Source organism: Acanthochromis polyacanthus, chromosome 6 (genome assembly GCF_021347895.1).
Source record: "Acanthochromis polyacanthus isolate Apoly-LR-REF ecotype Palm Island chromosome 6, KAUST_Apoly_ChrSc, whole genome shotgun sequence".
Classification (NCBI taxonomy): Eukaryota; Metazoa; Chordata; class Actinopteri; family Pomacentridae; genus Acanthochromis; species Acanthochromis polyacanthus.
Genome location: NC_067118.1, coordinates 7,915,418 through 7,929,196, shown reverse-complemented (window position 1 = coordinate 7,929,196; position 13,779 = coordinate 7,915,418). Strand labels below are relative to the sequence as shown.

Sequence of the window (13,779 nt, the reverse complement as noted above, 5' to 3'; positions counted from 1 at the left end):
CAGTCATTTTTTAAAATTAATTTTCAGTCATTTTGGACCGTTTTCAAGTCATTTTTGGAAGATTTTTGTCATTTCTGAAAACTGTTGTGTAATTCTGGACAAATTTCTGCAATCTTGGATCATTTTCAAGTCATTTTTGACAAATTTTAAATAATTTTGGATGATTTTAAAGCATCTTTGGACAAATTTAGTCTCATTCTACAAATTTTCTGTCATTCTGGATAATTTTTAATCATTTGAGAGAAATTCTGACTGATTTGGATAATTTTCCAGTCCTTTTAGACTATTTTCATGTCATTCTGAACTAATTTTCGTTGTTTTAGATCATTTCTGGAAAATTTTCTGTACATTTCTGTAAATTTCCAAGTCATTCTGGACACATTTTGAATCATTTGGGATTATTTTGAAGCATCTTGGAAAATAAGGGGTTGGAAGGAGAGTGATCAGACCCGCTTTCTGTAGTTGTTGAGAAAAATGAGTTCAAAGTTTTGTCTTTTCAAGAATGGTCGAACATTCACTGTAACGCTGTATTTGGGACTTTGCCACTAAAATCTAGACTATAAAATATTAGAAATTATATAAAACTCAGTTTGAATTTTTTGTGGGTTAAAACCACTCTGCTTCTAATAATGACTAAAAAACAGAGAAAAAATTGAAGGTTGCTAAAGAAAAACATAAGGTGAAGAAATAAAAACAGGCGTGTTTTCATTCCCTCTTTGGATTTTTAACACCTGTGTTTTACTTTTAGGCGCCAATAGCTGGAAAACATTTGGTTTCACTTCCATCGTTTAATTTTTTCAGCTCAGGATTTGGTTTTGATGCCAATTTTTAAAAATTTTCTGTGCCAAACACCAATCAATTCCAACAGAGACATTAATTTTAATGGGATAGTGGCCAGGAATAACAAAGCAGCATTTGAATCCGAGGACCTGTTGTTTTGTACAGTTAAATCTTTTTGGTTCGAGAGGTTTAACAGCAACAGAAACTGAAGGAGCAAACAGTCGGCGGCTCCTGTTTTCTGCTTCAAAAAGTCCACATAATGCAGGACGTGAGCTTCATCTGCAGCCAGATTTCAATTAGTGCGACAAAGTGATGCTCACACTGGTCGCTGTGCAGCTGATTAACATGCTGCAATGCGTTTTAATCCCCCGAACACGCAGGAAACTCAGTGGAAGCAGGACTGCAGCTTGTATTTAATGACATATATTCTGTTTGACAGGCGTTTCCTGCAGGGAGTGAAAAAGAGAAGATATCCAGGTTTTACTGCATAGAGAACAAAAAGACCTTTTTTTACCCTCTCTATAGGAGCACTTCATCCTCACGCTGCGTTTGAAGTGGGTTTTGATGTCATGTTCATCTATTATGAATTGGGTGACATTATTCCTCCTATAAGAGACCTGCATGGAAACAGCTATCATCTCTGCACCAGAAGGTGCTGGAAAATAATAAAAATTAAAGCTGCAAGCAGCGTTGGTCGGGTCCTCGCGTCCTCGCTGGTTAGCGAACCCAAGTATGTCCATCAGGTGGCGTTATAACTGGGACTGTATATTGGTCTATAGAATTCATCAGGGCTGGAATCTGATCACACATGTAAAGTTTCAGGCAGATTGAAGCATGTACAGGCCAGTTAGACAGCACTTCCTGTTTCATGGCAAAAGGTTTAAATTCCGGAGACCGCCATTTCCCTGTTCTCAGACTTTCCAGGACCATCTTAACAGCTTTTAATCACCCATACCTGGAGTACATCCTGGTCAAATTAGACTTTTCTGTTTGAGTTTATAACTTTTGAATGTGCAAAAATTGGTCCAAAATCATCCAAAATATGACACATAATTCAAAATGGCCAACTTCCTATTGTGTTTTAGGTATGGTTGTCAATTACATTTTTGCTTGTAATGATGAGTTACATATACCACCAAATTTCATAGCTGTAGGTGACATGTACTGGCTGTAGTTCATGGTTGAAATTTTCCAGGTGGCGCTTTTGATCTATTTTGGCCCACACCTGTACAATATGTGTGCAAATTTTCATGCGTTTTCAAGTATTTTTAGGCCTTCAAAATTGTAATATTAAATGCGACAGAAAAATGCTGAAAAATAGTAAACCCATGGGTTTCAAGAGGTTCCTGTTGGTGCTCGGACCCTAATAATTTAATAAAAAGAAACACAGGACATACAGAATCAGACAGCAAGTCAAAATAGTTTATTATAGAACAGGATTCATAGTCGAGGCACTACCTCACATTTAGTATAGGCACTGAACTACTGCACTGGAGTCACGGCCACGACTCGGTCTCAGAGCCAAAGCCTGCGAGAAACGTCGCTGCTGCAGCAAGTTTACGATGCCGAAACAAAACAGCACCGTTTAGAACGCAGAAAACTGAGAGATGCACCTGTATCTGAGGAGTTAGTGCTGCATCAGGACGTGTAAATGCCGCTAAACCCACCTACAGGTTATTAGTTTGTCAGAATCAGGCTAACTTTAGCCTTGTTCACTGCAGTTTTAGTGGCAAACAGCTAAAAGCAAAGCCCAGTTTGCATTTGTTGCTCCTTAAATGTCCACTATTACTCCAGGAAAGCAGAAGTTTTAACCAAAACCGCTCTCCGGAACAGGTGCAGCTTTCTTATGTCTATAATTTTCTTTGCATCTTTTAGCTTGGAGTTTTGAGCTGTGCAGATTAAATGATGCACAGCACAGTGATCCTGAGACTTTATGGAGAAAAAACACATGCAAAAAACACTAGAATCTAAACGTCTGCTGGGGGTTCTGCATGCTTGTAGCGCAACCTTGATAAAATATATGGTAACCTAGCATGCTAGCTTACTGATTTTTACACTAATACATTTTGGAAACTTTTTTCCTGAAAGTCTTTGTAGTTTGCCGCTGCATTTGGTTGTGTTTTCTGGATTTGGAACATCATTTTATTTTTTCTAAATTTATGAAGAAAAGTGTCATTAATCTGCGTGCATTTTTCCTTTTTGCATGTGTTTCCTCAAACTGAGCTCTCTGGGCCACCATATCGAAGCTTACACTCTAAATAAATGCTGACTAGAGCGACTTCTCAGCACTTTTGCTCCCTTCAAGGAGGCAAAATTATCTTTATCATAATGAAGTTATCAACCAGAGTCATGTAGCTGTTAATGCTAATCCTCGCTATCGTTTTAAAACCCCTCTGATGGTATCTGTGGCTGCAGCAGCGAGTCTGGCAGGCTTTGTTGAGGGGAGGCAGCCTTTCCCTGTGAACATCACATCATCCCGCTAATTCAAACCCATCCTGCCCTTTAATATGAGCTCAGTCGCTCTTTGCTCTCTTTTCTGTCCCGATCAACATTTCAAAAACACACCGCAGCGTCACGTTTATCTATTACAGAGAACCCAGGAAATAAAAAACAAGCACAACAATGAATATCACCGCGATTACCATCATTATTATACCAGGAATTATAATAACAAAAGTAACGTGTCTGGTTTTGTTCTCCGTCCTGGCAAGCAGCAACTCCTCCTCCCGGAAACAGGCAGTAGCCCAATCGCGTTGGTCGTCAGAGGGATTAGAAGAACTTTGTACATCTGAGGTGAAGGAAAAGCACCTCAAACACAACAACACGACGTGCTGCGTTCGGTGTTTGCTGCTAAGTGATGCTTCGCCCTCAAGTGATCAGATTTAGTTTTTATTTGCAAGTGACGAGTCCTCAAATCAACAAAGTGTGAGTTTTCTAGTTTGAATTTTTAGAAATAACGATTTTTTAGAGATTGAAAGATAGATATGAAAATAAACACAACGTCTGGAGCCCGAGGTGATTAGCATAGCTTAGCGTAAAGACTGGAAACAAAGGGAAACTGCTAGCCTCACCTCACATGTTGCATTTTTATTCATTTATTTGTATCAGTACAGGATTAAATATGTACTAAAACAGTTTCTGGCTTTATTTATGAGAAGTATTTCTTGGAAAATCACCAAAATATTTTCACCAAAAATTTGCCCTTTTCTGTTTCTATTGCTGTATTCAAATTTCTAATTGGTGTTTGGTTTACTTTAGTTTATTTGTTTATTTTTGCAGGGACAGTGCCCAATTAAAACAGGGTTTCTGCAGAAATCAGCCAGTCACATTTAAAGCTTTTTAATGCCATTTTAATGCTACACTGTAAAAAATTTAATGCCACGACGGTGAACTGAACAAATTACATGAGTTTGTTTGTAAAAGATGATTTTTATATGAAAACTGGCTCTACATTTCACTATTTCTGAATTCGGAAACCACCCCTGACCACCTGTCGTCTGTTGTCATTCTCTGAATTCCACGTTTTCTTGCCATTTTTGCTGGAATTTGTATTTCCCAGCTCTCCTCCACCTGGTCCAGCATACCGGCCACTTTAAAAACATGCAGTTTTTGGCAATTGTACCTGACCGGTCGGAACAGTTATTGCAATGCTTTGGCATGTTTATGCAGATGCACATTTCTGATGAATTGCAGTCTATAATTATACATTATTATATTATTATATTATTATTATATCAAATGTTTTTCTTGAAAACGGAAGAAAGAATTTTTAATGCCACTGAGAATCAAATTTAAGGATTTTTAATGCCATTTAAGATTGTAATCCATTTAATGACTCTTACTGCTTTTTAAAGCCCTGCAGAAACCCTGGAAAAGTAACTGCGTAATCGTATGATAGCAGCTAATTAGCATCTGTTGAGCAAATGATCAGATCTTAACACAGATTTAGTTTTGAAATACATGTGACAAGTACACAACTCAACAAAATGTGTGTTTACTAGTTTGACATTTTAGGAATAACTGTAAACTATAAATAGCTTTGTAAAAATTGACAGATAGATATAAAAATCAACACGTCTGGAGCCGGAGGTGATTAGCATAGCTTAGCATAAAGACTGAAAACAAAGGGAAACTGCTAGCTTCACATCACGTCAACCTCTAAAAAGTTGTTTTTGGAATTTTGTCACATTAAATGTTAAAAGCCATCACTTGTGAACTTATACACGACTAATTCAGTGCAATATTTCCATTTTGAAAACATTATTTAGCCTATATGTTGACAATTGGGGAAACAAAGTGCACTGAATTGGTCATTAACATTTAATGTGACAAATTCCCAAAAATATTCCAAAAATACAAAGCCCAGAGCTTGAAATTGTGAGATTTTTACTTGTAAACATGACGGCATAAATTGGAGAAAATATCTCTAAAGGAATTTTTTGTAGCTGTTCTTAACACTACATCATTGGTTTTGCTTCATATTTTTAAAGAAAAGACTGCAGGTGTTTTGCACAAAGGTACAAAAACCGTGTAGATTAAAGTTGGAAAAATATGATTTGAGATGAAAGTCTATGAGTTTTATGGATGGAGACAAACGACACCTGTTTCCCATGCTTACATTTTTTCAGATTTACTAGCAAAATATTTTATCAATTGGATCATAAATCTCAGAAGTAGGCTTCAGCTTTCAAATAGATGGACTGAAAACATCCTGAATGACGAATTGCATTGAACTAACCGAGACTTTAACTCTGAGAAATCTGAGCTTTGTGTGTAAAATGGTGGAGTGTTGCTCAAACATTGTTGCTCAGAATGTTAATTGCCCCAACTGTGCATGAAATGTTAAACATTTCTGTTTATCTGTTATCCTTCATTTTTTTCACACATCTACTAGAATAAGTGGTAAATGTTCTGAGATCCGACTCACTTGAGGGTGAAGCTGCACCGTTAGTGCATAGTCTCTGGTTCTGTTTGACTGAAAGCTGCTTCTACCACTAAATGTTCACCCATTAAAACACAGCAAGTGTAAAGAACAGAAATCAGAATATTTATAATTGTCGTCACGCCTCCTCAACACAAACGGCAGATTGTTTTTCTCTCTTCGTCGAGGAGATACTGATCCACAGAGACCATAAAGCAGTTCAGGAGGGAGGTTTGTGTTTCCCAAAATGTCTGAACACACTAGTTTAAAACTCACCAATGTGAACGACAGACGTGTCCACAAAATCAAATTCAACTGGAGTTTTCTTTCACAATCTGCTAAAAACTCAGTCAACAGATTGGAATGTGAATAAAATGCGCAGCTTTTCATATCTCTGAGCCTTTCTTCTCTGCTTTATGTGAACTTTTCTCTTATGTATCACGTCCGTGGTGAAAATAAACATACTTCTATTCAAAAATATACTTTCAGTCGAAGCAAAAAGCTCTGCAAGAACACGCAACCAGTGACGAACACTTTGGGGGAACCCGGCTCACGACACACCTCCACCGACAACACAAAACAACCAGAGGGCAGAAATAATCAACAAACATGAACAGTCAACAACAAAAGTACTCATATATCGAATCCCGATCACTTAATCCAGAATAATCAAGGGAGTGACTGATATTTTAAAAATGGAGAAAAACAACAAGAACACGTGCTAATGTCAAAAGGAACACATTTATGCTACCTGCGAGGAAGTTTCCCGCACGAAAAGAAAAAAGTAAAGTAGAAGAAAAAAACACAGGAGAGGCTTGTCATTGCCAAAAATAAGACACAGTTCTGGATTTGTAAAAGTGAAAGCAGTGTGAATTCTCTGTGCTTCCGCTCGGCCTCATCGTTCTGTCAGAACCTGAGTCTTCGGGCCTTGTTTTTGTGAATCAAGGCGCCGAACGTACCGACAGGGCCCTGAATGCATCATCAAGCAGAGAGGTAATAACTCACAAAGCAACCTTCTGGGGGCCGAAAAAAAGCGAGCGTTTGTGTGTCTTTTGTGAGTTCGGTGCCTGGCATCATGTCGTAGTAAAAACCTGTGGTGATTTTAGGACACTTGTTTGGAAAATCCTCTTTTTTCCACATTTTACAAACCTGACTTCTTCCTAGAAGTTTGAACTCAAACCATATTAATTTATCCCGTGAGAACACATTTCCGTTCTAATAGTGTGCAGCTTGTAATTAGCTGCTCGCTGTGCTGCAGCATCCTGCTCTTTTGTTCTGCAGAGGGATTCCTCTCCAACGAGCTGGCACATGCCTCGCATCGGCAGCCAGGAAGCAGACACACAAGGCGTCTTTTTCTATCAAACACAACATTTGTGAGTCGTGTTGTCAATACGGTGAACCAAAGGGGTCACAGCGGGAGAGAAAAGTTGTCTTTTTGCTGGCTTTACACTGAACACCAGATGAGTAATACGGAGAGAGCCGCCTGGCGACGACCCAGAGTTCCTCTGGGGCTGCAGCAAACTGGATGGAAGAGAGCTTCCTGCAACAATGGTGTCACGGATTTGCACACATGCACCCACAGAAAAGCACAATAACAATCAGGCACCCACGCAGACATAATCACACAGCAGAAATGTGAATGCAGACGCACAAAGACAGGCACAAACAGGATGTCACTGCTGTGCTAAAGCTGTACTTATGAATATGTTTTCTATGAACAATGCATCAAAGGACGACATGTAGAGAATTAAAACTTGAATCTGCAGCTCTGTGCAGCTTTTTGAGCCTCTTTGAGCTCATTGTTGTGACTCTGCAGCCTGAAAACTTGTGCTTTCTGTGAAAAACACAAGCTTCTGAGCTCCAAACACATGCTAATGTTGGTCTATTTCTGCAAAATTAGAAATGCAACCCTTTGCTTACACCTCCAGTAATGTTTCAGCTGTTGTGTTTTCAATTTAGGATGCAGCCAAGTGGGAAAATATCAATAAATGTAGCTTTAAAGCTGCACTTATGAGTGTATTTTGCATTATCAATGCATCAAATGATGACATGTAGAGAATCATAACCCAAATCTGCAGTTCTGTGCAGCTTTTTTTAGGATCTCTTAACTCATTGTTGTCACTCTGCAGCCTGAAAACTTGTGCTTTCTGAGAAAAACATGAACTTCCCAGTAGCTAAACTAAGTTAGCTCCAAAAACGCTAATGTTGCTCCATTTCTGCAAAATTCAGCAAATCTTTGCTAACATTTCCAATGAAATATCAGATGTTGCGTTTTCCACTTGTGCGGCTAAGTGGGGGAAAAAAATCAACAAATGTCGATTTAAAGCTGCACTTATGAGGATATTTCAACATTTTAAAATGCAATTCTTTTCTTACACTTCCACTAAATTGCCAAACGTAGTTCTCAATTTGTTGTCCAGAAAAAATGAAAAACAGATGTCAATAAATATAGCTTTAAAGCTGCTGAATCTGCAGCTCTGTGCAGCTTTTCTTTTAGCCTTTTTGAGGTCATTGTGACTCTGCAGCCTGAAACTTTGGCTTTCTTGGGGGAAAAACATCATTTCACTGTAGAAAGCTTCTGAGCAGCAAAGCTAAGCTAGCTCCAAACCCATGCTAATGTTGCCCCATTTTGGAAAGATTTTAAAATGCAGTTCATTTTTTACTCTCCCAATAGTGAGTGATATGTGGAGTTTTTTCACTTTGTGCAGACACGTGGGAAAAAAATCAATAAATGTAGCTTTAAAGCTGCCCTTTTGAATATATTTTCCATTAACAATGCATCTAGGGACGACTTGTAGAGAATTAAACCTGAATCTGGAGCTCTGTGCAGCTTTTTTAGCTCATATGAGCTCATTGTTGTGACTGCAGCGTGAAACTTTGGCTTACTGTTAAAAAAACTTGGATTAATTCACCGTACATGAGCTGGTTGAGCATCCATCAAGCTGAAGACGTGTTCTATTTTTGGGAGAAAGCCAGAGCTTTGCAATAACACTTGAATGCAACTCTAAAATCTGGCTAATGTTGCTCTATTTCTGCAAAATATAAAAATGCAAATCCTTAGTTACCTTTCCAATAATGTGCCAGACGTTGTGTTTTTTCCTTGTTGTGCAGCCAAATATAAAGAGAGTCAGTAAATGCAGCTTTAATGGTGCACTAGTAAATATTTGACACCAAAAATGGATCAAATGACGATGTGAAAGGAGTCTCTAAAGCCGCTAGATGTGTCGTCCTGATTCTCCTTGTGATATTCAGCTTTAAAAGTTAAATTTATTGAGTTGTTGCCAGTTCCCTGCAGCTCTCTACCTGCAGATCGTCTCTTCAGTCCATCAAACTTCTGTTGTAGCTCCAACAAACAACAGAATAACAACAGTCTGCTGCTAGCTGGTGAACAGAAACGGAGCTGGAAACACCTAAAGAGTCAGACTATCCTCAGCGAAAACTGTCCACTTGTTTGGAATCTGTTGGTTGTTTGGTGTTTGTGTGTTAGCTAAAAAAGAATGTTCTTTCTACTGTGGCAGGTTCAGCTTTCCTGCAAATTCTGCTCAGAGACAGGCTTTGGTATTGCGTCATGAAAAGCTCCCCTGCAGCTCTGTCCAGAAACATGAAAACACTTATTACCTCTTATAGTATGGTTTTAGAAGCACAAGCCTGTGGATGCATGTGGAGAACTTACGTAATTATTAAACCAACTGTTGTTTTCTTTTAAAAAGTCCACAAAACAGGACTTCAGTATTCAAATTCTGCTTTAAAACTGCAGCAGTAATAATTAAATATATGCAACAAATTACACTTAGAGATATTTCAAAATTCACACTTAGGCGGCAGAAAACTTTTGGTGAGTTGATATTATTTTGTGCAAAACTGTAAATAAAAGAGACAATCCAAACTAAATTATTGCTCAACAAAGCCTAAAAGAATAAAATTACGGGATGACGAGGATAATGTCAGATTGCAATATTCTCCTTGTGGATCTAAAACTTCACAATATATGGAATATTTTTTAAAAAGGGGCCTATAATAAATCAGATCAATTATAAAAAATGTTTAAAAACAGCTTTAACTGATCAAGAATACCAGAAAACATCTCGGTGCTTCATAAAGAGCGATGAGTGAGAAAGATGCTCCTAGCAAGTTTGGGATCTGCAAACCATCCTGGCACTTATTTAACCAAAGCAGGCTTCAGAAAACAGCTACCAAAGTGGTCGTATAATTATTACCAGAGCTGCATCAGCAGCTCTTACTGACCCCTAAAAAATGTCTGTGATGTTGTCATGAATGTGAAGGAAGAATGACTTTCCCTTTCCTGGGGTCATAATGGCCTGATATTAGATATTGTCCATTCTGACTGACTAAACAGACTAGCTGTCTCCATATTGGTCTGAAATTTAAATCTGACCTTCTCCCAGCTACAATATACACCTAAAGATCAGAGACAATCCTCAGAACTGCTTGCATGAGCTGCTGCTCTGTTGGTGTCACTTCTAGTATCAGTAAACTTTACTCACAGCTTAAGTGTGTCTCCGTCTGCCTCGACAACGCTGAAACTCCACAACAATGAATCCACGGCTGAAGAGGGTCAAAGTTCCCAAACAACAGATGGAACAAACATGGAATCAGGCTGCAGGAGTGTTTGTGTTTTCCTGCGTGTGCGTGCAAACATACGTGACAAGTTTGTGGCTCGTATGTGAAACGGACAATTAGATGCAACACGATGCAGCAGCAACTGATGTAACAAGTGTGGAGGAAACAGCGGTGATTGTGGGGGCCGGAGGCAGCTCTCTTTACTCATCTGGGCCTTTTTCACGGCATCTTCAGATGATTCATGATGTATTAAGGTTGCAGAGGTGTAGCAGGACAGGATCATTATTTTCTAATCACATAACCGCACAATAAACTCCGGTGAAAACAAATAAACTTCTCGTCTCCAGCCAGTAAGAAAGACGACTAATGCAAATTTAAATAAATGTGCATCATCTACTTTAGCTGTAATGGGTGAATGAGCTTTTATGTGATGCATAAATTTTATATTTTTGACATTTTGCTGCAAATTGTCTCAGTATAAGTTTATAATTCTACGGCGTGTAACCTTCTGGGACAAACCAGCTAAACCTTGATTGACTCTGGCGTTCTGGTGCATTAACAGTGTGTCCTTTTTCAAAATATAAAACGATTTTAGTTCCAGCTTCACTGGAGATGTCTGCTCGGTTTCCAGGCCGACCGCGTCTCTTCTGTCACAAGGCGCCTCATCCTTCATCTTTTATGCCTCATTCTTTATATAAAGCTGCACTTTCAGCCCCAAAGCAAACTCAGATATCCAGAAAAAATCTGCCTTTTGAGTATCAAATGTTCCGCTGTAGGACGGAGAGGCGGCTAACGGTGTTAGCTTAGTGGCTAACGGGCAGCCATCATTAAAATGTTGTTTTCTTCTGTGACTATTAGTGTAGCGTAGTCCAAGTACCCAGTTTGCATTACTTTTGGAAAGGTCTCTCAGCTTTGGGTGAGAGTTAAGAAGTTTGCATGGAATTGATAAAGATTTGAACCCTTTATATCACTTAAAGTGTTTCATGTTTCATGCATGAAGTTGAATATTTAAGGATTTATAGGCAAAGAAAAGTTAGTTTTGGAACTGGACATTGTTTTGCCTCCTCTGCAAGCTGCAAACTTTTCCTTTCATGAATATTTCATACACAAAAGACAACTTTTTGTGGAGAATCTCTCTAAGTAGCGACCTCGGGCATTTGTTTGTGCAGCTATTATAACTGTATTTGACCAAAACCTGCTATTTTAGAACTTTCATTACTCTGCCAGGAAATACTTTACAGAGAAACCATCAAAACATGACTCTAGTCCTTGCCTATTAGTGTAACAGATTGCAGGTATGAATCCCAGTTTGCATTAGTTTTAGAAAGAGTTTTGATCTTTCTCGGCTTTGGGTGAAAGTTGAGAAGTTTGCATTGAATTGCAATGAAATTTGTAAAGATTTGAACCCTTTGTAACACTAAATGTGTTTCATGCATGAAGTTGAATATTTAAGGATTTATAGGCAAAGAAAAGTTAGTTTTGGAACAGAACATTGTTTTGCCTCTTCTGCAAGCTACAATTTTTTCCTTATATTAATGTTTTACACACAAAAGACAACTTTTTGTGGAGAATTTCTCCAAGTAGACACCTCTGGCATTTATGTTTGTGCTGCTATTATAACTGTGTTCGTTCAAAACATGCTATTTCATACCTTTGATCACTATACTTGAAATTATTTTCCAGGCAAATCCTTTAAATGACTCCCTAATCGTTACATATTCTATGATTTTTTGCACTAGTTTGTGAATTGTCTTCCTGGAGAATAAAAATTTGCTGTGAAAGTGTTGCCCTGGTGTCATCCCGATGCGTCTGTCAAACCTTCCGGATGTCGGGTTGAGGTAAAGGATAAAGTGAACCGCAATCGCTCGAGGAGAAAATACTGTTACGTGTCGAAAAAGAGATGATTTATCTGAGCTGTGAGTTACTCTGTGGCATCAATCAGCATCCGAGCTCGCCGATGGACTAACGTGGTGCACGGATGGACAGATGCAAAGCAAGGTGTCGACGAATCTGACCACAGTTTGCTAGAAACGAAGAAAATGCAGCGACTGTGATCAACATCGGCCAAAGGTTTCACTGGTTTCAGAAGATGGATGGACTTCTGGGAGAAGATGGAACAGTGGAAAAGGGTTAGCACTGAAACACACATTCACATCCCCAGAGCTGAACAAAGTGTGGTTTCTAAGGTCGTAGAAAAGTGTCGAAGCGGCGCCGCTGCAAAGGAGAGATTCAGATATATGGCCCTATGTTCCTTTAATTATCCAGAAAAGTACCCTGCTTTTATTCTGAAAAATGCTCAACAGTTTCAAAGGCGTGTTGTTTCTGCAGACATGATGTCTGAGTGTCTGGGGGTTTCCATATTTGTTTTTTTTTGTCTTTCTCTGATTTCCCCAGAGTAAAAAAACAAAGAGAGTAAAGCTGTCTGTTTTGTGTCCTTGCCAGTCGCAGCTTTGGCATCCTTTAATGTCGTGTTCGTCCAGCTCTCTGCTCGCCTGAAAATGCTCGTTGAATGTGAAAAAGAGTGTACAAGAGGGATCCGTCAGGTAGAAAAGCATCCTAAGCTCCGATTCATGTGCTTGTGTTTCTGCACATTCGTGAGTGTAGTTTCTTGCCGTGTTGTTTGCGTGTCACACTGTTTCCTGTAAGCAGAGGGCCTCCACGGCGTTGCTGGGTCCCTGCGCCACGCCGCCGATGACGAACAGCATGCTGGAGGTCTGCAGCAGCGCCGAGGAGCAGCGGGCTGTCGGCATCGGGGCCACGTACTCCCAGCGCCGCTTCACCGGGTTGTAGCTCTCCACGGTGCCCAGTGGCGACGGCTCGTTACCTGCAAAATACAACAAAAAGAAACATGTTAACATGGCAGCAGGTGGGATTAAAATGCAGGGTTAGGCTTCATGCATACACGACTGCTCAAAAGTTTGGGGTCACCTGGACAATTCATGTTTTCCATGAAAACTCACACTTTTATCCACGTGCTAACATAACTGCACAAGGGTTTTCTGTTCATCAATGAGCCTTTCAACACCATTAGCTAACACAATGTAGCATTAGAACACAGGAGTGATGGTTGCTGGAAATGTTCCTCTGTACCCCTATGGAGATATTCCATTAAACATCAGACGTTTGCAGCTAGAATAGTCATTTAACACATTAATATCTAGACAGGATTCATCATTCATTTAATGTTATCTCCACTGAAAAAAAAAATGTTTTCTTTCAAAAATAATTCTCAGTGACCCTAAACTTTTGAATGGTAGTGTGAAGAAGAGGAGATATTAAAACCACCTGCCCCTGTTAGTGATTTTAATCTGCTGTGAAATGTAAATGACTGGTTTTTATTTTCTTACCAGTGATAACTAGAAAAGTACCCAGAGAGTGCTGCACTCTGCCAAGGTTGTTCATTCCCCCATATGGCATTGTCAGAAATGCAGCATTTTTACTTCGCCTAGGAATGCAGCGGAGTAAAAATGCATTGGTCTGTCTGTCTGTCTGTCTGT

The 13,779-nt window shown here is 39.2% G+C and overlaps 1 protein-coding gene across 2 annotated transcripts in view; it reads right to left on the bottom strand.

Moving 5' to 3' along the window:
• Positions 1 to 2,181: 2,181 nt before the first annotated feature.
• LOC110959203 (kelch domain-containing protein 8B-like) overlaps positions 2,182 to 13,779 on the bottom strand; it is a 293,431-nt gene continuing 281,833 nt past the window's right edge. For both annotated transcript variants that reach the window (XM_022205982.2, XM_051949825.1), the window contains exon 6: positions 2,182 to 13,106. In XM_022205982.2, coding sequence (XP_022061674.2) covers positions 12,910 to 13,106 — 197 coding nt within the window. In that variant the 3' untranslated portion in view covers positions 2,182 to 12,909. The remainder of the gene's footprint in view (positions 13,107 to 13,779) is intronic.